This window comes from Emydura macquarii, unplaced genomic scaffold, assembly GCF_026122565.2.
Source record: "Emydura macquarii macquarii isolate MOO-44397 ecotype Brisbane River unplaced genomic scaffold, CSIRO-AGI_Emac_v2 contig_2432, whole genome shotgun sequence".
In the NCBI taxonomy this organism is placed as follows: domain Eukaryota; kingdom Metazoa; phylum Chordata; order Testudines; family Chelidae; genus Emydura; species Emydura macquarii.
The window spans coordinates 3,151,144-3,176,767 of NW_027132569.1; the positions used below are offsets into that span (position 1 = coordinate 3,151,144).

Genomic DNA, 25,624 nt, shown 5'->3' on the forward strand with positions numbered 1-25,624 from the left:
AGGTAGATGTGGAATTTCAGGAATAATTTGTACCAACAGCTCCATGTGCAGTTGCCTGATATGGGTGTGCAAACTCAGTGCACATCTCAGCAATTAATTACCTTGTTAAAATTCAGATGCTGTGCATGACTATATACATTTACATAGTTATATTATGTAATTAGCTTTTCTACTCGTTTGTTTTGAAGCAAAATATAATTATCATTAAAGGTTTTTTTAAAAAATAATTGCTGTTTAAAAAAACTGTGAGCTTTGAATTACACCAGCTGTAAGTGGCAGTGTGTAGGTGCACCTCCTGACCAAAGGGGAGACGTGCCTCAGAAAGTTTCCTCTGAGGCTATGTCTACACTTAGAGCGGCATGAAGAGTATATACGCTGCACGCCCTACTAGCACGGGTACAAACAGCAGTGTAGATAGTGAGACATGGCTTAGCTGAATAGAACAAAAAACACACCAGAACCTTACAGTAAATACCCTTCCTGACTCTACACGTTCTAGCTGTGCCTCCCCATCTACACTGTTATTTTTAGCCATTTAGCGTCCTGCTGACTCCCCTTCTGGAGTTTTTCCCCACTGCAGGGAGCTGCCAGAGCCTTTTCCTGCCGCAGCAAAAGACTCAAGTAGTGGGGAGAGGCTCTGGCAGGCAAGGAGCAAGAGGGGAAAGGCCCCAGCCAGCACCTTTTACTGTCACTTGCAGCTACACACTGCCACATGGTCACAGTCTGTTTTTCAATGTGGCATGTAGCTACCTTATACACCACTGTCAGTGTAGATGAGACCTTAGACACAGTTTCTCAGGGACTCCCTTATTGTGCTGGAGAGAAAAATAATGTGTAAAGTCCTTTAAAAGTGCAATTTATTCTCCCACATGCATCTAGCCTGCTCAGCGAGACACTGGGGGTAGGGTCTGAACCACAGGTCCCATCTACCTCCCTACTCTCTGCCCAGTTGCTCCTGGAGTGAGGGAAGCACCTGCTATGTAGCCCCATGCTCCACAAGTGCCAGGACTGCACCCTAATATTACCACACAATGGAGTCAGGGAGGCCTTATTACTCCCTTCTCCTCTGAGCAGCTGTGTTAGGCCTGCCGACGCTCTAGCCTATAAAAAAACTGTCCGTCTCCAGAAAACTCGACTCCCAGAATAAGCAGCCAGAGAGGTGAGAGAGATATAGGATGTGCCAACCACTGTAAAAAAATTTCAACACCGCAAAGATGATAGCGTATGTTCAGGTACTTAGTGTGTTTTCCCAAACTCACATTTTTGGTTGCCAAGGGGTTTATCAGCTATAAATTAAAACCCTCCATTGATGAAGACTATTAAGAAAAGAGAACAGTTAATATCAAAGCCATTTCTAAGGATCTTAACTCCATATTGTCAAAACATCTACTCAAAGCTCTACAACATAGAATCATAGAAGATTAGGGTTGGGAGGGACCCCAGGAGGTCATCTAGTCCAACCCCCTGCTCAAAACAGGACCAACCCCAACTAAACCATCCCAGCCAGGGCTTTGTCAAGCTGCACCTTAAAAAACCTCTAAGGATGGAGATTCCAGCTATATCAACATTTAGCTGGGTTTAAAAAAATGTGCTTGAAAGTATAAACACGACAAGCTAAACTAAATTCAATAGGCAAATAAGGTTCCTCAAGGACTGTATTAAATCCACTTTAGCGAAGAGCAAGTCCATTGCCCCCTTGGCAAGGCAGCACTTATGGCTTGGAGCCTTGCTGGCTTCAACCTTGCAGCTGATTCCTTCCCCTGGGACATCCCTCAGGGAGGAGGGATCTACAGTGCCAAGGGGTTGCACACAAAAATCAGTATGTAACATCTGTGCTGATTGCTCATGGAGTTAGTCAGCACTACAGGTAGGCTTCTGTTTGGCCTAAGGGACGAAGACAGTATGGTGGCCAGTTTTGGTTGGATGTATTCCTGAAGGTTTCATCACATGACATAATCTTTAATTAAAGATTATTCTTTAATTTCTGGAGTCTCTGGGACACTCCTGGAGGGCTGGCAACCCTATAATGATGCCACAGATACACACTTTCCATTTCTGTGCCTAAATGATAAGGATTCATGGAATAGAGGATATGTCCCTGAGTATGCACAGAATTAAACTTAATAAAGACCTCGGGACTTGGCCCACCATTAGACATATCTGAGCTGTAATTAACTGTATGTACAATAATTGTGCTCTGAATAGAGCATTAACAAAGGGATCATTAAATCCCTCAGAGGTAACTGAATCAATAATTTAATTCCAGCTTTGTTTTCCTAGTAAAATTAGACTTGGCTCTCAGAACAAATGAGACAAAAAGCAACACCACACCACTATGAAAGTTTTCATGCTCTATGAACTCATTTTCATATTTCTCACGTTCTTCAGTGCTACTGGGGCTATTGGTAAAAGCAGTAAACAGATCAATGTACTGTGGTCTTGTGTACATTGCACTTTCCTGCAAAACATATCCAGAAATGGATGGGGGGAAGGGGGAATACCACATACAGTCTTGGAGTGTTCTTCTAACACTGTAAAGATGAAGTTAGAAGTATTAGGTTATTTTTCTCTGTTCTTACAAGCAGATATTATGTAAGATTAATTTTGCTTTATGGTCAATTTGTGACACTTCCTTTATGCTTGGCACAGAGATGGCTTTAGGGCGTTACAGTCCAAGTTTTATAAGATCAGTTTAATCAAGCAGGACAGACTGCTTATCTAGCTTATTTGCTTTGGCGTATACTTTAGCAGTGTGCAAAATCACAGTTCTCAGCACAAAGAAAACAACATTTAGTAACAGTCCCTCAGAGTACGATGCAGACAGGATACTCTCCAGTGGGCTAAAGTTCACAAGCAGGCTACTAAAATTTTCGGTACACAGTTTTAATTGTGCATATAAAACTGAAAGTATAAATTTACAAACCGCCTTTGAAAATTTAGCCATAGCAACTTACAAAACAATTAAATTCCAGCTATCTAACAGTGGAAATTTATCACCTTCACTATGTATCTGTTCAAAACAGTGTTGGGGTAGAAAAGGCTTTTCTGTTGCTACAATGTAAGCAATTCCTTGGAACTGAAGTAGCATGTCACAAGCATACCTAAGAAATGAGCAAAGCAGAATAGAAGTAAAATGCAGGAAACAACCCAAAATAAAATAAAATCCCAAAGATTCTTGCACAGAATGACCAGATAGCAAGTTTGAAAAATCAGGACACTTTTATCCTCGAGAAGGGTGGTGTAATAATTGCCTATATAACACAAAGCCTTTAATATCGTTATGTCAGGTCACCCTACTCTTGCATCAGTCTAATATCATGTGCTTATTTGGGGAAGCACATGCCAGTGGAGCTTCTGGATCTCAGTACTACAGCCAGGGCAATCCATAAATGGATCACCCAAATGTCTGCCAATCTCTGCACATCACACGGCAGCAGCAAACAATCCGAAACCTCCTATGACTATCATGTATATGTGGTGTTGCAGTTTGGGCTATAGAGTTCCAGATTCACACAGCTCAAATGTATAATAAATATTCCATCAATTGCCACCTGCAAAACTCTAGTTATATTTAAATGGGCATTCTGGTTGTGAGGCTTTTTCTTGCAGCTGCCAAACACAGTATGGGCTCTTTAAGTATTCTCCAACCTAAATTTACATAGAATATATCTTACCCAATATTAATATCGTTTGATACACATTTGTGCTGGAAGATGAGGGTCAACAGAGGAAACAGAAGATTTTAATGATTATAACAGATGCTATTTTCTGTAGCTCCTACAAAGGTCAAAGATTATGTAACTGTTGTGCTGGATCCTCTATCTGATATTGTAACCTTCATGAAATTATTTTCCAAAATAAAGCACAAGAGACTGACGTTCTGAGACATGATGGAAAAGCAGCTTTGGAAAAACTGTCATGAAAATTTAATCGTTTTGGCATACAATCAATTCAATTAGTGACTAGTAATGATTAAAAGACTTATGATGTTTTATTTGCTCAGGGTCAGTGACCAGTATTTATTAAACCTGTTTTTTATCTGTGACATGTCACCTACGTCATGCCATGTCACTGCCAATCTGTGGCATGGTATATTTTTGGTGTCATGACACATCCGAATAGTAGGTGTGTGACCAGCCTGTCAGTTCACTGATTTACTGCAAATAAGCCTCAAAATGGTACAGTCCTTCTTGCAAAATACATGATTCATTTGCTGTTTTTCTGGTACAAAGAAAAACATACTCATTTTACACCAGAAGTCTGAAATTTCAAAAAATGATGTCAAATAACATGCATGTGTACCTGAATTTATTCAGACTGAGCCACACTCTTTTGTTTTGAAATGTTGTTATGCTTGTTTAAGACATGGCTACACTTTTCCTTGAAGAACTTCATGTGGAAGCAGGATTATATTTGCCCCAACTTGTCAAACAGAATTCTTAATGGCTCTACAAGTCTCTAGATGGAGCAAGGAGAGACAATTGAAGTACATTTACATGTAAGGTATACAAAGCTGCCAGGCAAACCAATGTAAAGGGTGGCCATTTAACACTCTTGAGGGGGAAGCAAGTTACAGCTGCAGAAAAGCTCCCTGCTTCCTGAAGCAAAGTCATTGGACTTTGGAAGATACAAGGAGAGAGCGAGTGAGACACTTTGGCGTCCTTCACCTGAAGAGTCAAAGAAACCAAGCACTTGCGGCTCTTGTGATTGAATCCTGGCTAAGGACTGGCCAGCCGTACTCAAAGAACAACTGTGGTAAGAAAAACTACTCTAAATAAAAGGCTCTAGTTTGTTAAATTAGGCTTTAGTCTTATCAGCGTACTTTAATTTTTGTTTGTTTGTAACCATTTCTATCCCAATTCCTTCTACTTGGTATCACTTAAATCCATGCTCCTTGTTACTAAACTTAATCTTGTTTTACTACACAGCTATCTGAGTGCAATGTTTCAAACTGAAGTAAAATCCTCAGACAAACTAACAGGCTAGTGCTTTGCACTGTCTCTTTAAAAGAGCAGCAAATCTGATAAGTTTTTGTGAGTGCAACAGTGAGTGGGGCTGAGCAATAGAGAAGAAACGGTACTGGGGAAACTTGGGGCTGGAAGGACTGTTGATGTCACCCAGCGAGGAGTAACCAGGCTGGTGGGAGCCAGGGTGAGGTGACTGTACTGTAGGCATGCTGTTGGTATCTGGGTGCCAAAGTTGCACAGCACAGGGCATCGCGGGTTAAATGGCATGTGATGACACAACCCCTTACTGGGCTGGGCTGAACCCTAAAATGGCCAAGTGCAATTTAATTTCAATATATGGTTCCACTTTCTTATCCAAGGTAAGCGTTACAGATCTGTTCTACCAATGGCACTAGGTCATGATCTGGAAAATCCACTATTTACCAGAAGCAATGTCTTAGCACTACAGCTGCACCAAAGCCACTCAAGAAATCAGCCTCTTTAGTCTCCTTGATCGTTATCAGATAAAACTGCTAAAACTAGTTGGTTTTCTCACTGGAACTGTTCTGAAATACTCGAAAATACATTTTAATGGCATGCCATACAGGCAAGTTGTCATCCAGTATCAAAGTGGCCTCTAATTTTATATATGCAAAATTACTCACTTGTTATGTATATATGGTAATTAGCTGCATAATTACTGCATATGCACATGCAAATGCCTTCATGCATTAAAAAACCTGTCATTGTGAGTGAAATTCACCCCAGCTCAGAGACCAGCCTAAGGAGCGGAATTTTTCAAAGGAGCTCCATTCCCAGGCACCTAAATGAAGTGGCCAGATTTTCAAAACCCAGCATTTTTCTCACTGCTTTCAATGGGAATAGCTTGGTACTGAGCACTTTTGAAATCTCACTATTTCTTTTAGATGTTTGGAAATCCAGCCCCAAATGGGGCTGTTGAGCACTCATAAAAATCTGTTTCTTTGGTATCTGCATCATTTGAGTTCCATTTGAGTCAGGGATTCACAAATTTTTTTGCTGGGACTCCCTTTGAAAATATTTCAGGTATGATGACCCCCACCCTCCAAAATGAAGGCCCCTCCCATGCCATGGCACCCTTACCAGTATGTGCAGGGGCTGACAGCTCGTGACCCCCCTCATATAACCTTGCCACCCCGAGGGGTCCCCCGTTGAGAATGCCTAATTTAAGTACTCAAAATAGGATTCAAGAGGGCCATAAGTGGTGCATAGGCCATAGCGGATACTCTTCACAGGGCCGAATTTCACTTTGTCTGTGATGGATGTGCATGCAGAGATTGCCTTAGCAGTCCACAAAGCCTAAGCCAGCAAGCCCCAATAAAAACTTTCATTTAAAAGTAGAATGTGTCACTAATTGGTTGTGTTGCAGAGAACCTTGAAAATGTAAAACAATTCAAGTCAATTGTTGGGATTGGTTTTTTTTTTATTTGAAATATTTAGTAAAGGTAATAACTTAGAAAAGTAAAACATAGCACCACCTTCCTATGAATTTCTACCAGCTTGATGACGTCCCCTTGAATCAACTAAATAAAATGATGTATGAAGATCCATTTCTTTGCAACGCGTTATCTAATCTATAATTACAGAAACTTCTCTATGAAACCATATAAAAACAAACCTGTGTTTGCAATATAGATAAAAAAATAAAAGAGTTGTTTGCCAGGGTATATTCATATGTTATAGGGATTTGTGTGCTGAAGGGTTATACTACGTTGTTTTAAATCCAACCGCAGCCTACCAATGAACAGCTTTATCCAATCTAAAATTGTGTTGGCTTCCAAGAAACCCAATACTACTAAGTACAAGAGTTTGCAATGATTAATTAGCCTGCATTAAATACAAAACTGTTAATACTGAGATTGAGATTCCGGGGACTCCCATAAATTGTTCCCCTCAAACAGTTTAAGAATTAACACCATATTGTACGTCACTTTACTGTATACGGTGTTAACTTTTATGTCCTAGACTTAGTCTCTGTGTGCAAGGAGGTCAAGTTACAACTGTTCTCGGAAGTGTAATTTTGAATTTCCTGACTTTATGTTATTTATATCAATTTATACAACAACAAAAAAGAAAAAATCGTCTGTCCCAGATTCTGGGCAGCCTTGATGACCTCGCTAAAACTATATGATATACACACAGATTCTCTCAGTTAATTCCATTGCACCATACTCAGCAACGAAAACCATATCACAAAAACATAATACTTCTGACAAAAAACCATCAGAATCCCTTAAAACCACATTACTCCAACCTGGCTTTCTCCATGTTTTTTTTCTCCTGTCTGTAACACCCGCATTGAGGCTCTACGCAATTGTGTAGTACCTTCCTAACACTTGCAGATCAACTTGTACACTGACTGGGTAGTTTTCTTCTTATTTCCCTCTTTCTGTTTTTATAACCAACCTGTAGTTAAATGTGAAATACTTTCTGCAATATTATGGCTGAGTTCTTAACACACACAAAAGTCAGGAAAGGTCATGATTCCTACAGCAGCTATAGTTCAGCCACACTGAAGGTTCATAGAACAGCATGAAAACAAACACCATACACTGTATAGTAACAGAAAATATAAATGGCCTGATTCTGATTCACTTACAATGGTTTTACACTAATATAACTCCATTTACTTAAATGGAGTTATGTCTGATTTATACCACTGCAAAAGGAGAATCAGGCCCAAGACTGGAGATGAGTTGTGGCTGTTGTGGGAGCCATAATTCGACTTTTTGTTACTTGTGTGTGCATGTGGAACTTCAACAAAATGTTGCATTAACATTGATTTTGCATTTATTAACTGCATTTATTTTACCCAATTCCTAACTTCAGATCATGTAGAAACCTAGTGGTAGCATGGCCCCGCATGGGAGGGAGGGAAGGGTACACTTTGCCAGGGCCCAGAGGCCCTGGGAGGCCTGGCCAAGGCTGCAACCCCCATTATGTGTGTGAGAGGGGACCCATGTTACAAGTTTGTACTGGGCCCGAAAAAATTATGCTTGGCCCCTGAGTGGTAGCAAATATTTGTTGGAGGTTATTAGAAATTATTAATACAGATTTTAATTTCATATAATCTAATTCTTACTGGCATTATTTCTCTTTCAATATCTTGTTACTATGGGCATGGTAATAGCATCATTTATTACATTGTAACTAAGAGCCTGATCCAAAATCCACTGAAGTAAATTAAGGTTTTTTTTCATTGACTTCATTGGACTTTGGATCAGCACTTAGGGCCAAATCCTGGCCCAGTGCACAGCTTAAATGATTGAACATCATCATACCTGGGATCTCTGCAAAGGCTTGGCGAAAGAAAACAATCTCCCACCTAGACCATTTGTGGTCATTCTTGCAGCCTCAAGGACTGGGTAATTCCCAAATATCTTAAATCTTGCTCTGGTGGAGATAATGGAGTGGGATGAATGGTTGGCGGATCTTTGTAGTTGCAGATCTCTCTACCCATTCCATTCCCAGCTCTCAGCACACAGGGAGCTCTGGTGGTCATTTTCCCTGCCTGGCACACAGGGAAAGTGGCCTTTGCTGCATAAGGAGCAAATCCTGTCCCACTCACTGTACTGATTTTGGGGGGAATCTTTGCACAGAGGTCCTTGGAAAGATTACTTCCCCAGGCAACCCTCCCATGTGTTTAATTGTGGAAAGATAACGATCTGAGCTGTGATTTTTTAATTGTGTGACTGTCATTTTAGAGTACCACCCTCAATAAGTTATCTTAATGTGATTTCTTTTCTATTCAATTTCAATTCAAATTCAATTTCTATTCAATATCAGCAACTACATACAATAACACCATGTGTTTGGCTGTCTATTATCCAGAAAAGCCAAATAGATTAAAGCAATTCATGTACAAAATAATAAAGTAGCAAAAATCTATAACTCAAAGTTGTAGGGAAGTTATCTCAATAATTTCTTTCAGAGCAATGTCCTCCCTCTGACTCATCCCACAAATTTTAAATTATGTTTTTTGGATATTTTTAAACTTGTAAACAATTCAATATTTGTCATGAACATTTAAAAGATGGTACATGCTCTGACTGTCTTGAAGATTCTTGCTAATGTGCATTTTGTGTGCAGAGGGCTGCAGAATCAAAATTCTGAAGGCTAGGTAATATCATAAATAGGCTAGTTTGTGTATATGCACCATATTCTGCTTTAGCTCAAATGATAGGGGCCTGTGTCTTGAAACAGCAGTTTCTTTCTCCTGAGTGACCATGGTGTGTAGCACAGTGACAACGACAACAACAAAAAATCCTGTATGGCCTTGGTTTTCTTATAATGATAAATATATTCACGCTGACTCATTATTTATAAATGGTATTTCAATAGCAACCAATCACCCCAATAAGTCTGAGGGCAATTGGATGCAATACACAAGCAGTGTTTGTAAGAGCACATATGAAGACACCGGATGTAATTCACTGCCCTACAGCAAGTATAATGCCTCTCTGAGGAACAGCCCCGCTACAAGGGGCCCCATGCCAAGCACAGAGTGAGCTGGTGCCCTTGCTGTAGGGAGCATTCTGAGATAGAACAGTGATGTATCCGGTGAGTGTGGTTAAGGCAGACCTGCATCCTGATGATTCTGCATCTATGCAAAGGCTTACAGTGGCTGCTGAAACAGGGACATATTTTAAAGTGGTCTTCTGGGCTGCCCTACTCTACACTGGGACCAGGAAGGACTCTGGTTGACCATGAATAGGGTAGGTTTCCGACATATACACCTATTCCCTGTTCTGGTGATGAAGCTGGTCCATGGTTCCTACATGAAGAATTTACAATCTAAGGAGACTTCATATATGTGGGTGCATATATATGACACTAGAAAAAAAATACATTACAAGAATGCTAGGGTTGCAAAGTCGAGCACTCAAAAGTTGCTTGTGCAACCTTAAATCAGCTTGTGTGTGCATCTGCATTGTAATTCAGTCTTTAATTATGTGATCAGATATTATTTTTTTCATAGGATCCCTGCCTCATTCAGTGAATGGGTAATTAGTCAATATTTTTTTTTATCCTCCTCATTCTATAAATCCTGGGGCTTATTTAAAGCACACTGTCCAAACATTGCACTTAATACTTTTAGGCATTTCTTAATACTTCTAGGCATTTTCTATAGTGCTCTCACCATAGTATCCGGGTGCTTCATAAACATTAATGAATTTCTCTTCTCAGTACTCCTGTGAGATTAGATGATGGTGTTATCCCCATTTTACAGCCAGGGAACTGTGGCACAGAGAAATTAAAGCCAAAATTGTCAAAAGTGTCCACTAATTTTGGGTGCACAACCTGAGACACCTAGGACCTCCTTTTTCAGATACTTAGCATTTTATACAACTTTAGAAGTTTCCAAGAAGCTCTCACATCTGCCAAGTCTCTGTCTGTGTGAACTGAGATTTTTCGGAGGCTCATAACATGGTTTTATAATGGAAAATGTTGGGAAACCTTAACTATATACGTGGTGTGACCAACTCTGCAATTGACTGAGAATTGTACAACTTCTCAGTAAGCTCAATAAAAATAATAATTTTACGTAGCATGCATATTAGCTAATTTTCATGCAATCACAACAGCTCATACATTAAAAGAGATAATTGCCTATCTAAGGATCTACTTCATGTTATGAACTGCCTGCAAAATTAAATTTTAGAAGTCAAAGCTGGTTGTAAGATTCTTTAAAAATCCTACCTACATTTTTATCTTGTAACCTAGTATCTGCTATTCAAAGGGTATTTTTTGCCATTAAAACCATAAATTTAGCTACAAAGGTAAGTTTCAGCCCCCTGGCTTCTACTGGGCTCCATTAAGGCACAGAGTTTAACATAAGAATGACCACACTGGGAAGACCAATGGTCTATCAAGTCCAGTATCCCGACAGTGGCCAGTGCCAGATGCTTCAGAGGGAATGAACAGAACAGGGCAATTTATAGAGTGATCCTTCCTTCCCCCTGTCATCCAGTCCCAGCTTCTGGAAGTCAGAGGTTTAGGGGCACACAGGGCATAGGGTTGCATTCCTGACCATCTTGGCTAATAGTCATTAATTCATTTAATTTTTTTTAACCCAGTTATACTTTTTGCCTCCACAACATCATCTGCCAATGAGTTCTACAGTTTGATAGCGCACTGTCTGAAAAAGTACTTCCTTTTTTTTTGTATTAAATCTATCTGCCTATTAATTTCATTGGGTGACCCCTGCTTCTTGTGTTATGTGGAGGAGTAAACAACACTTCCTTATTCATTTTTTCCACACCATTCATGAGTTTATAGACCTCTATCATATCCTCCTTAGTCATCTCTTTATTTAACTGAACAGTCCCAAACGTTTTAACCTATCCTTATATGGAATCTCTCCTTATATGGAAGCTCCTTATATGTTGCCCTTCTCTGTTTCCTCTTTCTCCCCCCCAGTTCTAATGTATCTTTTTGGAGATGAGATGGCCAGAACTACAGGAGGTATTCAAGGTGTGAGAGTACCATGGAATTATATAGTGGCATTATGATATATTGTTTTACTATCTCACCTTTTCCTAATGGTTCCTGATATTGTTCGCTTTTTTGGCTGTCGCTCCACATTATGCAGATGTTTTCAGAGAACTATCCACAATGACTCCAAGATCTCGTTCATGAGTGATAACAGCTAATTTAGACCCCATCATTTTGTATATATAGTTGGGATTACATTTTACAATGTGCATTACTTTGCATTTCTTGCCAAGTCACCCGGTTTTGTGAGATCCCTTTCTAACTCTTTGCAGTCAGTTTTTGATTTAATTATCTTGAGTATTTTTGTATTGTCTGCAAACTTTACCACCTCCCTTTTTCCAGATCATTTATGATCTTATGCAGATTCAGGAGCAGAATCAGGGCCTAAAATTAACATCTTCACTGTTAGCTATGATTTAAGATTATTATTACTGTACATTTCTAGAGAAGACTTCATCTATTCCTCCCTCTAATTCTTATTTCTATTCCTTTGACATCTCCAACTACTGACATTTTCACAATCACCCAACAGACAGTGCCACTACCAATCTGAAGCCATACACGTTTAAAAGGCCTATACAGCTACTCATGTCAAGGCTAATTAAAAGCAATCCTAATAATGAGCATAACAATGTCCTGTGACTGTGCACTAAATCAACTCAGTCATACCCCTCACTACAGGAAACGTTTCCCAGTGGTGGGATGTATTGGTCAGAAGCAGTTTAAGAAATGATGTACAAAATCACTATCTTTTAAAAAAGAAATTGTATGGGGAAAAACAAACAAACAAAACAAAAATAATTCAAACTTCAGGAAGTTAATGGGATATTCCTATAATTTCAACTTAATTGTATACAGTACATATATTTATTCCTATATATTTATTATGTAGTAGTAGTTTAATTGTTATTTATATAGTCTATGCTACTTTCACTATCGTTATTATCATATGGTAACTGTTTGCACAGTTTTCTGAGCATATATGTTGCAAAGGGATGGGAAAGATACTGCAGAAATAATTACCAGCAATTTTTATTACTATTTTATGCTTTATTTGCTTCTTCCATTATCTCTCTTTTAGTGTTTTCGTTAAAATGCTGTAGTTACATTTTAATTCTACAACTTCTTAAGATAGAAGGGTGCCTCAAACAAAATTATTAGCATTCTTGTTTAGTGTTTTATATGGTTTTTACATTGCCTGTTTTGTCCTCTCACTGTTTCCATTATATTTAAGCTGTTTAGGTGTGCGGCACCCCGAGTCAGTGAACACACAGGGAAGCAAGGGGTTTATACACTATGTGAGCTCATTTAATATTTTATCTGGTTGCCATTTTACATGTTTTTCTGTTGTTATGCCATTTTAATTGCGGTTGCTAGAAAACGATTATATTTTTTTCAAAGCTGTGCCCCAAAACATATGTCAGCAGGGTGGGAGATGGCCATTTCAGGAACAAAATTATGTGTCATTTCATATTTAATTTGGGGTTTTTTTTATATTGCTTTATTCCATTGTGATTGTTGTTGATTATAATCATTACAACAATGCAGCATCCCAACTGCACCAGGGGGGAAAAAAAGGCACTGATAAATATTATCCATTATTTAATGGGAGAGGGTGGTGTTTAAAGTCCATTTTGTGCCATTTTTATCTGCTTAAACTGCTGTTTTCCTGGTGTAGTTGGCAACTGCAGGAACAGGACAGGAAGGGAAGGGTTGAAAGCGAATGATGATGATGATGATGATAATTAATAGCAATACTCACCAGTGACACGGATGGATTCGAGCATCATTCCTCTTGCAGTGCGTGTGGTTGTTGTGTGTGTAGAGCTGCCTGTATGTCTACCTCTCGCTCTCTATTGCCCCCCTCTCTGCCAGGGCCCAGCATGGAGAGCTGTGAGGCAACAGCAAGCAAGGAGCAGCGGGGAGATAGCTAGTATCCTCCCTTTGTTTATACACGGGCTGGTGAAAGGGGGAGGAGAGGGCTGAGGTGGCTGCAGCCGTGGGAAGGGTGCGGGGCTACGTGCAGCCCGCCGCCCACCCACACCTAGCAGCTGCTGCTACCTCCCCTGCTGCTGCTGTTTCAGGGGCAGCAGGGAAGCGGCTGGCTCTGTTGCCAGGACACCCGCCGGCCTTCCATGGCACGGCACAGCACAGCCCTAGGGCGGCGAGAGGGGAAGAACAAGACCCAGCAGCATCTGCGAGACTGACAATGCGGTCATCCAGGAGGGAGACTACCAGTCCCAGCATGCAGTGCGCCACAGTGATTCCCAGCAGTCCTACAGGCAGCCGGGAGCAAGGTGGAGCATTGCATCCTGGGATTTGTAGTCTGGGAGGGAGATTAAAGGCTGGAGCGCGGCTCTGAGCAGCAGCGAGGCGGCGTCACACAACAACCACCCCAAACATTCCAAACGCATGCATGCGGCAATGCTTGCTGTGTACGTCATAGAGGGTGGAGAGCAGTACAGTGTCCTGTGGCTGACACCGCCTCATGCCATTTCGAGTGGGGCGAGTCCCCACACTTTTATTTATCCACTTTCATCCCTTGTGGTTTTATTTTACTTGAGGTAAATGCAAAAATACTGGACCAAATTCATCAGAGAAATCAATTGTAGTGTAAATTGCACCTGATGTATAAGGTGGTTAGAAAATGGATATCCATGGCCCCGTAGTGTGACTTGCGCCAGTTTAACATTCATTGCACGTGCAAACTGATTATACCATTTTGAAATCTCTGAGCCCAGGGATTGAATGGAACCCTAGCGTAAGCAGATTCAGCTCTCACTGAAGTTAATGCCTGTTGCATCCACTCAGGCTACATTTGTCATCTGAGAGTTTGGGGCATGCTGTGGGTGCTTTGCATTTCTTTTTATGACACCCATCTACCCCTTGACATGTAAGTTACACAAATTTTAAGTACCCACTATGTCAAACAGCAGCAAGTTACACTGCCTTGACACTTACATCTGTTTTGAGAGGTTCTGTTTTCTTTCAGATTCCAGAATATTACCGAGATAAATATTTTTGAATCAGACTCTATTGGAATAGATTTGGTACAATAATACATTGTGGATTTCTAAATGGTCAGCACTTTACTGACACTTTTAGTCACTGTTTTTCAATTATGTAAAATGTACACTATTTGAACTAACCATTTAACAAAAATATACAACATACTATATATGGATTTGTAATAATATAAAGTCATGACATCTGATTGTATTAGAGTGTGAAAGAAAATGAATGTCCATAAGCTTCAACTCTACAGCAGTTTAAGATCTAATTCTGAGTCCTACCTGAAAATGTTTCATGGAGCGCCGACCCGGCCCTTCACAACACGCAGCTGGGAGCCTCCTGCACCCCCCTGGCCGCACATTGTGAAGGGCTGGCCCGGCACATCTCCCTGGCTGAGGGGTGAGGCTGCCCCATCCGAGTTGGCGCCGGGCTGCGGGGCTGGAGCAGGAGAGCTGGGCGCCACGCAGCGGGTAACTACTGGTGGGGGGACAGCGGAGCCCGGCCAGAAGCAGGCGCCGTCTGGCCAGGCTCCGCCAAACCCCACAGGAGGAGATAAGCAGCATGTTCCCCCACCCCTGTAGGTACAGACACCCCCCTCTCAGGGCATTGGAGCCCCAGGGTATGCCACTGGAGCCAAGCGGGAAAACCATGAAGGGGTACTTCAGGTGAAACCTTGAGACCATAGGGGTACAGTCTCAAAAAGCTTGAAAACCCCTGGTCTAGTTTAGTGGTTCTGCTAGCTGGTTGACTAGTTTCTGACCAAACAACTTCACTGGCAATCTGTCTCTAATTGATTCTCTCTTCTGTTGCACCTTTTCTAGAGCCTTCTCCTAAAGTCTCCATGACATCGCTGTCTGACTCCAACTGGATTCTAACGTTCTCCCTGTAAACAGTGACTATACTACCTGTTTATAGAGGGCCAAATCACCTTACTGGTGTGCACAGGCCTATTCAACTCCTTTAAGGCAAGCAGATACTATGCAAATCTTTTTGAAAGAGTAAAACCTGACACAGGGCATGTATTATCCTGATTCTGAGGGCTAAATTTAGCATTGGTATATGCCAAGGAACTGCATGCAGCCAGTGCAGTTTGGCAGTGGGTGGCACAGCCTGGGAGAGATCTGGTAACTAAAGCTGTTTCCTGATTGAATCATGAAGGATTGTGACACTGGAAACACACCCTGCCCTAAAATGACTGTGAATCCCTGGAATGCAGCAGCCATTGCTCGTACAAAATTCCACATTCCTGTATCTGCAGGAGTGAGTCTGATCCAGGGACTACAAATAGTTTGCACAGGTTTAATTAACTGAAGCATTTGACTTTATGTTCGTTTCCCTTCCCATTTCACTCAGACTACTAAGTTTTACAAATTGTGGACCAAATCCTGAAGTCCTTACTTGGTTTTTGTTCAGGCAAAACACTCATGAAGGCAGGGGTAGTTTTGATTAAGTAAAAACAGAGTAAAGAGGTCAGGATTTGTGCCTAAAAATACTCTCTACCCTTTTCATTTATCATACAGATTTCCCAAGTCATCTTCAATCTTTTTGGAAAGCAATAGTTCAAGTCCTATTTTGGTTACTTTTAACAAAACAGATTTTTAAAAGAGCTAGGGACTTAGTAATAGATGACCATGAAGCACGCCTGAAACTTTCTTTGCATGTGAATCTCAGTGCTCTCCAAGAGCCTGATCCTGCGCCACGGAAGCTTTGCCATTGACTTCTGCAGCCACTGCATCAAGCACCTATGGAAGGAGGGGTCAGTTGCCTCTGCAGCAGTGTCACATTTACTGAGCGCCTATCACCAAGATCAGGATCTGCATGGATGGAGTGGCCTTTGCCTAGCCTGGTGTTGTCTCTTCATCTGTCCTGTGGAGTTCCTCAAGGACAGGCAACACAGCCTGGACTGTCTGACCTTTTCAATGAGGGCCCTCCATGGTGGGGAATCCCCTCTTCACAGGGTTTCAGAGGTAGGTTCAGCAAAGGGAAGTGCTCAGCATTCAAGTATGAAGGGAGAGAGAGAACCAAGGCAGTGCAACATTCAAGCTTTGTTTCCTGCTCCACATATATACTCCTCTCTAATATCAAGCACTTTTTGAAAAGTAGAGTTCTCTAAATCCCTGGAGATTACCAGTTGCCTAAGCATATCTATACTTATCATACTATAGCACCCCCTACTGGGAAGCTGTCTATCATAATAGGAAGCCCTGGCAGTAAGAGAGTAGTATGGAACTACAGGGACTCTGCACTGGTAACACTGGCCTCCTGTGGATCTCCCCAGGGCTTTTGAACCAGACGTGTAGAAGGACAAGCAGCCCCTCTCCTCCCCTCATCCAAAACAGCACCACCAAAATGATGTGGTGGAAATTGTCTGCCGGAATCATGTTGTTTTTTTCTTCCTCCTTAGTCCCCTTTGTGTTTGACTGCAGGAGGAGGTAACCCTGCCAGGTATTATATCCTGCTGCATTTGTATTACACCCATGCATTTTATAACACTGTATTTGTATTACATATCAGTATTTTATGTATTATTTTTCAGAGGTTTTTGCTTATGCTCCTTATCGCCGTGCATGTTAAAATCTCTATTCCATTTCCTGTCAGTTACAGTTAATCTATTTTCCATTGTATTAATAATATTTATAAAAGCAGGACTGAAGTGTTTAGGATATTTAGTCATCGCTGGCCACACTTTCTTATGTTTATTTGAGTAGCTTAATACTGCAGCAGAGATGGCTATGTTAATAAAATCTCTTCATTGTAGATATGTGAAAAAATACTGTCTACATTACATTTAGGTTTGATTTGCTCACAGCATCATCGCAGTTTACCCTCTTACACAGCCTCATTAATTTAAGCTGTGCTCACATATTTTAATATAAAAAATATATTTCCAGTTGCAAAACATGTTAAATAGTCTTAAAACCCATTAATTGTTTAAGTCATGCCCTCTAGTGTAAACATGTTGTAATTGCATAAAAGATTTCAGGACTCACTGCTTGTTAAAGTACAACTTGTTAAGGTACAAAATGCAAAACAAATGGTAGAGAAAGCAAGTTCACAAGCCAATATTATATGCCATAAGATGCAGGTCCTACAGTCTGATTCAACAAAGCTTTTAAGCTCATACTTGTGTCCTAGGTATTCTGCAAAGCACTTAAGCATATGCTTATTGTAATTTAACATGACAAGAATCACTGCTTGGCAGCAACAGAGTACTGAAAATTATTATCTTTTGAATGTATTGCATGTTGTGTCACCAGATTGTAATCTGTGGACTAGAATTTCTTTAAAAATTTTCAGCAAAACAAATTTTCAATTAAAAATGACTTTTCAGATAAAATCTTCCAGTTTTTAAACAAGAAGGTTTTTTTTCCCCAATTTTTCAAAAACTCTTTCCAAAATACAAAATATGATACTATGTTATGTGGGATATGATTAATGATGTGATTTTCTGTCATTATTGTGTCATTTCACATAACCAGCAACCACTGTTTCATGTAGAATTAAAGCCAGATCCTTAGTTAGCGTAAATAAGCATAATTCATTTGAAATACCTCCATTTTAGCCATCTGACCATTTGTCTTTTTCAGGAGTTTTATGTCAGCAAAATGTCACAGCTGTATTGAATGGCAAGGGAAAAGAGAGGAAACATTTAGTAAGTTAGACACAAATGAAAGAGGTCTTTGTCTTTTCCCCCTCCTTTGCCTTTCTGCATCAATGAAGAAAAGTCAGAAGACCCAATTTAGAGGTCCTGGGAAACCTTCTGTGATTTTGTGATACAATATTACGCTGAAAAGATTAAGAATGGAGCAAAGTTTTTCAAATTCCTGCGTGGGGAAATGTTTCTTAATCCACATGACCTTGGAAAGATGCAAAGTTCAATTGCTCAGACAATATTTCAGTTTTGAAAGCCTGCTGTTGAGTTGCATGTAGAGTTCATTTCAGACATTTGGGATGGTGCTCCAGAATGGCAGAGAAGTTGAAAAGTATATATCTTTTGGTTTCCTTACTTCAGGTTAAATGGTTCAGCCCCTCTTCCTCTAGAGCAGTGTTTCTCAATTGGTGTTCCGCAGAACCCTGGGGTTCCACGGGAACACTGTTAGGGTTCCGCGAGCAGCTGTTCTCCGCGCCGCCGAGAGCAGCTGTTCTCCGCGCTGCCGAAAAAGGGAAGATGTCTCGGATTTTCCGGCGGAGGGTATCCAGTGTAAGTGTAATTTAAGTGAGAAATGCTGACCTTTGCTTATTTCGACATTTGAAGACTGCTAAGGGTTTGGGGGGTTCCGCAATTATTTATGGAGTTCAAAAGGATTCCGTGGCCAAATTTAATTGAGAAACACTGCTCTAGAGTAATCAGGTGGGTGTTAAACATATCAAAAGAGAAGGGTAAAAAGAGGGAAGATATGAGCACATGGTTAGCACAAAATCAAGATGTTGAGAACAATATTAAAAAAGGAATCAAAGAACATGAAGAGAAGAAAGTCTTGGATTGCTTATACAACAAATTTAGGAGTCTGGGTAACAAACAAAAAGAACTAGAATTGCTCATTTATCAGCATAAATTTGATCTAGCTGGTATTACTGGTGGGATGATTCATACTATTGGACTGTTAAAATCAATGATTATAACCTATTTAGGAAGGATTGAGTGGGCATAAGGGGAGAGGGAGTGGCAGCATTACCTGTTTCTGAGTCACTGATAACTTGGAAAAAAATTATCTTGAATGCTTATGGATCAGTATCCTAACAGATAAAGCACAAGATGGAGTATTAGCTGATGTCTGCTACAGACCACGAAATCACACAAGGTAACAGGATGTTTACACACCTATCTCTAATTTGTAGGAAAAAAAGCTCGACGATCATGGGGGGAAGGGGGTGCATCATTTTGAGTGACATATGCTGTAGCATCTCACGCTTCCAGTACTAAAACATCCTTGGAATTGCCAAACATTATAGATGATAATTTCCTAGCTCAGAAAGTGTTGCAGTCAATGTGGGCAAATTTTTTACTAGACCTTGTCTTAACAGATAAAGAGAAACTGATAACAGAACTACAGAATAATGGTAACTTAGATACAAGTGAAGGTTAAGGGGTGACTTGATTACAGTCTGTAAGTATCTACATGGGGAACAAATATTTAACAATGGGCTCTTTAATCTAGCAGAGGAAGGTATAACATGAGCCAGTGGCTGGAAGTTGATGCTAGACAAATTCAGACTGGAAATAAGGCAAAAATATATGATGATGAGAGTTTGGAAAAATTTGCCAAGGTTTCCATTATTTCCATTTAAAATCAAGCTTGGATGTTCTAAAAGATACACTCTAGGAATTATTTTGGAGACGTTCTATGGGTTGCGTTATATACAGGAGATGATCACAATTGCTCCTTACTAACTGTGGCATTTAAATCAGCTTCTGTACCAGATGACTGGAGGATAGCTAATGTAACACCAATTTTTTAAAAAAGCTCCATAGATGATTCTGACAATTACAGGTTGGTAAGCCTAACTTCAGTACCAGACAAATTGGTTGAAACTGTAGTAAAGAACTGAATTATCAGACACATAGATGAACGTGATTTGTTGGGGAAGGGTCAACATGGCTTCTGTAGAGAGAGGTCATGCCTCACCAATCTATTAGAATTCTTTGGGGGGTGGTCAACAAGCATGTGGACAAGGGTGATCCAATGGATATAGTGTACTTGGATTTTAAGAAAGTCTTTGACAAGGTTCTTCATCAAAGGCTGTTAAGCAAAGTAAGCAGTATGGGATAAGAGGGAAAATCCTCTCATGAATCAGTAACTGGTTAAAAGACAGGAAACAAAGGATAGGAATAAATTATTAGTTTTCAGAATGGAGAGAGATAAATAATGGTGTTCTCCAAGGATCTGTACTGGGAACATTGCTGTTCAGCATATTCATACATGATCTGGAAAAACGGGTAAACAATGAGATGGCAAAATTTGCAGATTGTACAATATTACTCAAGATGGTTAAGTCTGAAGCTGACTGCAAAGAATTACAAACGGCTCTCACAAAACTGGGTGACTGAGCAAGAAAGTGGCAGATGAAACTCAGTGTTGACAAATGCAAAGAGTGCACATTGGAAAACATAATCCAAGCTATACATAAAAAATGATGGGGACTAAATTAACTGTTACCACTCAAGAAAGAGATCTTGGAGTCATTGAGGATAGTTCTCTGAAAACATCTGCTCAATGTGCAACAGAAATAAAAAAATCTAACAGAATATTAGGAACCATTAGGAAAGGGAAAATAAGAAGACAGAAAATATCATAATGTCACTATATAAATTCATGGTACGCCCAAACCTTGAATGTTATGGGCAGTTCTGGTCACCCCATCTCAAAAAAATTATTTTAGAATACAAAAATGATTAAAGGTATGGAACAGCTTCCGTATGAAGAGATTAAAAAGACTGGGACTTGGAAAAGAGATGACTCAGAGGAGATATGATGGAGGTCTGTAAAATTGTGACTGGTGTGGAGAAAGTAAAAAGGAAGTGTTGTTTATTCCTTCACATAACACAAGTACCACGGGTCATCCAATGAAATTAATAGGCAGCAGATTTAAAACAAACAAAAAGAAGTGCTTCTTCACACAACGCACAGTCAACCTTTGAACTTGTTGCCAGGTGATGTTGTGAAGGCCAAAACTATAACAGGGTTCAGAAAAGAACTAGATAAGTTCATAGAGGACAGGTCCATCAATGACTATTAGCCAAGATGGTCAGGGATGCAACCCCATGGTCTGAGTGTCCCTAGTCTCTGAGTACCAGAAACTGGGAGTGGGTATGGATTACTCCATGACTGCTCGTTCTGTTTGTTCCCTCTGAAGCATCTGGCATGGGCCACTGTCGGAAGACAGGATAGTGGGCTAGATGGACATTGGTTTGATCCAGTGTAGTCATTCTTATATTCTTCTGGTTTTGGAATCTATGAATCTTGCTCTGCCACTCTGGAAGCTAGTCTGTCTGACAAGTGGCTCTTTTTGTTGGTGGAATACATTATTTTTGGCTCTTTCCATGTTACACTACCTCTCTAATTCTGTTTTGTCTTCTGATTTCTTCTTTTCCTTTTTCTCTTCCAGTTCTCCCACTTCCTTCTTATCTACCTCTAACTATAGCAGTGCACATTTATCTGGATACTTGTATGGCCCCCTCAACACAGACTATGAGCATTTATGTAGTGCTTCTAATTTGTAATATGAGTGGTACTACACTACAGAGCTAAAAACAGCAGTGTAGATGGTGGAGGCACTACTTGGGCATGTAGAGAGCCATATAGGGTATATACCCAGCCTAAAGTATATAAAAGGATATGCAGTGTACTCTGCATGCTGCCATACATGTAGACCTGGCCTAACTGTTGGTTGTTAGTAGAACTGGTTAAAAATTTTCTGATTGAATGCTTTTTTGTCCAAAAAATATTCATTTGTCAAAATCAACACATTGTACAGGAATTTTGACATTTAATTTAAAAGTAATACAAACAGCACTTTTATAAGGTCCAAAATGTTCTGTTTAGATTTTTTTGTTTCAAAACATTTCATCTTGAAATTTCTTATATATTATTTTTAATTTTATGCTATAGACTATTGTATTACTTTTATTTTTAAATGTTTGTTTGTTATATTATAAAATTAAACAAATATAAATAAAATAAAGTTTAAATCAAAACAAAACATTTGGACTGATGCAAAATAAAATTTTTTCACAAATGTTTTATGGGAGATTTCAAAATTTTGATTTTTAATTTGAAATCAGGATTTTTTATAGTGAAATTTCCTGCAGAACAGAAATTTTGAGTTTCTAGATGTTAATAACGTGCACCATATCTCTAGAGCAGCAAAGCTTTCCATATAGGTAATACAGACGCACAGACGCAAAGGAGGATAGGGGCAATAAGGGCAAGAAAAGCATACATATGAATTATAATTTAAAAATCAAAGAATCGGTGCATTAAAACAATAACATTCGCAGTTAAGGCACCAAGGTAGCCCAGTGTATGTGGAAACAATAGTAAAGCCCCCTTTTCCTGTAAATGCACATTTTTGTGATTTGTAAGCTGTCTTCTCTTCATTATTTGAAGTCTGTGCAGCCCCATAGCTGAGGTATTTTTTTAACCTATTTTGATTTTCTGAGCCCTATACTCTGTAGAGCTCTTTTGAGCTGTTTCACTGGCACAGAAGAAGATTGCAAACTTGGTGATCTGGCCAGCTGGAAATTTCCTCTGGAAAGGGGATTCCTTGGATGGCATGAAACCCATGTGCTAACAGCTTGGAGATGCAGAACTGTAGGATGATTTGGGACTACGGTTAAGATCCCAACTGCATTAGAAAATGGAGCCATTTATTAACATTGTGGTGAGCGATCCCCTAACATGCTCGTGTTTGTAGCATCAATGGATTAGTCTACAGTGTGGTTTGTAGAGATCTCTCAAAATTAACCCTGTCCACACTGGACAGGAGGAAACCATGTTCTGGAAGCCACACTTTGTAACCTCACAGCTACCGCAGATATTACTCAGAAAAGGTACTACAGTCTGATGGTGGGGAATCTCCCTATATGGAAATCCTGGTGGGAGCTGTGGCCAGGGGAATCCCTGGTGGTGGGGACACAGAGCTGGTGCAGACACATACGTCTTCCAGGCAGGTGGTTCTGGTCTCCTTTACATTCTCCAGGGTTCGTGGACAGTGGGGATGGAGTAATCACCTGGATGGAACAATCCCAAATGAACTCTGCAAAAGGATTCTCCCTCTTAGCCCCCTCACGCAGGCTAAGTAACTTGCCCATGCTGCTGTTAGAATTAGTGTCAGAGGTGGGCCTATAATTTAGGAGATTGTGACTCCCAGTCCTGTGCACTAGACTATGGCCTGATTCTCCTCTGCCTTGCACCTTGTGTAGCCATTTACACCTGTGCAGAGTGAATGTAAAACACTGCCAGATCAGAGTGGGAGTGTTTAGCACACATTTAGCACAGATGTAAATAATGGCACATGGTGCAAAACACTGGAGAAGTAATCCTTGTATATATCAGATCTCCAGCCCCAGCAGCTTTTTCCAGCACTGTACAGATTAGACTAGCTTTTACTTGGTTTAATTGACGACAGCTTTTAATTGAGAACAGCAGCCAGAGTCTAAGAACCATGTATATTAGAGTTCCCAATACGGCAGCTGACTCAGCATGAATTTTTGTAAAAATGATTTAATGTAGACAAAATTCTACTGCATGTAACATTATAAGAAATTTTTTTGAGATGTCCTCAGTACTTAGCTGCAAAGGTCAGTGTAAGCTTTCACTTTGAGTTGTGTGTGTTGTATCGTATTTAAAGGGAACTGTCCTCTACTGTTTGGCAGTAGTCAGCCAGGATTTCTCTGTGTAATGCATAGTTCGTCTAAGTTTGTCCACGGATCTAGGGAGACACTTTGCATGTACCTCCCAGTTGTCTTTCTTTGCTGGCGAACCATCAGGATCGTAGATGCCATCCTGTCAGCAAAGGGCAAGCTTTGGGAGATATCCTCTCAGGATTAGAGTCGTGCTTCATAGACGAGTAGTAGGGTTGGGTTGCAAAGTCAGATTGGTTCCACACTGTGGACCAATAATAAAACAAGGATTTTGTTCTTCCGTGTTTAACACTCAAGTTTGTATTGGTATTTTAAAGGACGAAAGCCAGTGCCAGACAGCATTTGGCCCAAATTTTCCAAGTGAGGTAAGAGAGTGCTCCACTTTCTTAGTCATTTGATACATGTTTGTTCAGTTCCTTGAAAATGTAAAACCATCCTTGGAAAAATTCCATTTGACCTGTGCAAGTAATTTTTGTAGGGGAAATGGACAAGTCAGGCATTAATAATTTATTTGTTTGTTTGTTATCATGATAAAAGGCAAGTGATTAGTTTCTGTGTCTGGGCTGTTAGTTTTCATGACAAGTTTTCAAAGCTGCAGAAAGTGTTTGATACATGCTTTGCATTTTATTGTTTATTATTAACAGAATTCTCTTTCACCACTGCTAGGAGACAATTGCCAGTCCCACCTGGCAAAATGGAAAATCTGATGATCTCAAACCGATCTCTTAGATCAATTTCATGATATTTGGGTGCCTAACTCATGATATTTGAATCTCTGAGATTGGCAATACTGTGAGTCTAGTGCATAGTGCTGGGCATTCTTTCACCTATCTTCAAAACAGAATTCCTTGCTGTCTTTCAGTTTTTCAAATTTGTAAAAGATTATTTGATGCCTGTCTTTTGATTCCTTTTTAGGCTCTATGGAACACTAAAGCTTAGTATTAATTTATTTGGGGGGAAAGTGTGTCATTGTGATTAAACCTGGTAATCTGAGGTCCCTTGGCTCCTGTTGTGCCCAAAAGCCCTTCCGTAGCACTGTTCCAAAAGACTGACCTTCTTTGAAGCTTTTGACTGGTAAAAAGATATCAGATTAGTGGGAGGATGGTCCAGTGGTTCTGCCATTAGCCTAGGATTTGGAAGACCCACGTCCAATTCCCTGGTCTGCTACAAACTCTGTGTAACCTTGGGTAAGTCACTTAGTCTCTCTCTGCCTCAGTTCTCAGTCTGTATAATGGGGATAATAGCAGTAACACAGGGGTGTTATTACGATAAATGCATTAAAGATTGTAAAGGATTTTGAGATCTAACTATGAAAAGTGCTATATAAGTGCTACATATTATTAATGAAAACAGAGGTAATTTCCTTTGAGAACTCCAGTAAATAAATTTTCCCAGTTACATCAATCAGAGACCAGTGCAGTTTGGATCAAATTGATAAAGCATTTATTGACTATACAGAACAGAGAGAAAATAAATATAATAGTAAACACATATACTTGTAGAAATCTTAATCTTAATTTCATTTTAAAGACTAAACTTCCACTAAACTTCCACTATTTGCACACCACACAGCTGATCAAAATTGTGTACAATATATTAATACAACTTGACAATGTCTAAAGTGGAATGGATGGACTTGCCAAAATGATGCCTCTATGTACAGCATAGTGCAAGGAGGAGTGCAGTGACAGGATGGAGTGCTTGGATGCAGGTGCAGGAACATAGGCTAGAGCAGTATTGCATGATCCCACCAGAAGCACAGTAAGTC

At 40.0% G+C, this 25,624-nt stretch overlaps 1 protein-coding gene across 1 annotated transcript in view; it reads right to left on the reverse strand.

Annotated features, from left to right (window-relative positions):
- Positions 1-13,368, reverse strand: part of MATCAP2 (microtubule associated tyrosine carboxypeptidase 2) — a 44,812-nt gene extending 31,444 nt beyond the window's left edge. The window contains exon 1 of the mRNA XM_067562447.1: positions 13,243-13,368. Coding sequence (XP_067418548.1) covers positions 13,243-13,270 — 28 coding nt within the window. The 5' untranslated portion in view covers positions 13,271-13,368. The remainder of the gene's footprint in view (positions 1-13,242) is intronic.
- Positions 13,369-25,624: the final 12,256 nt, after the last annotated feature.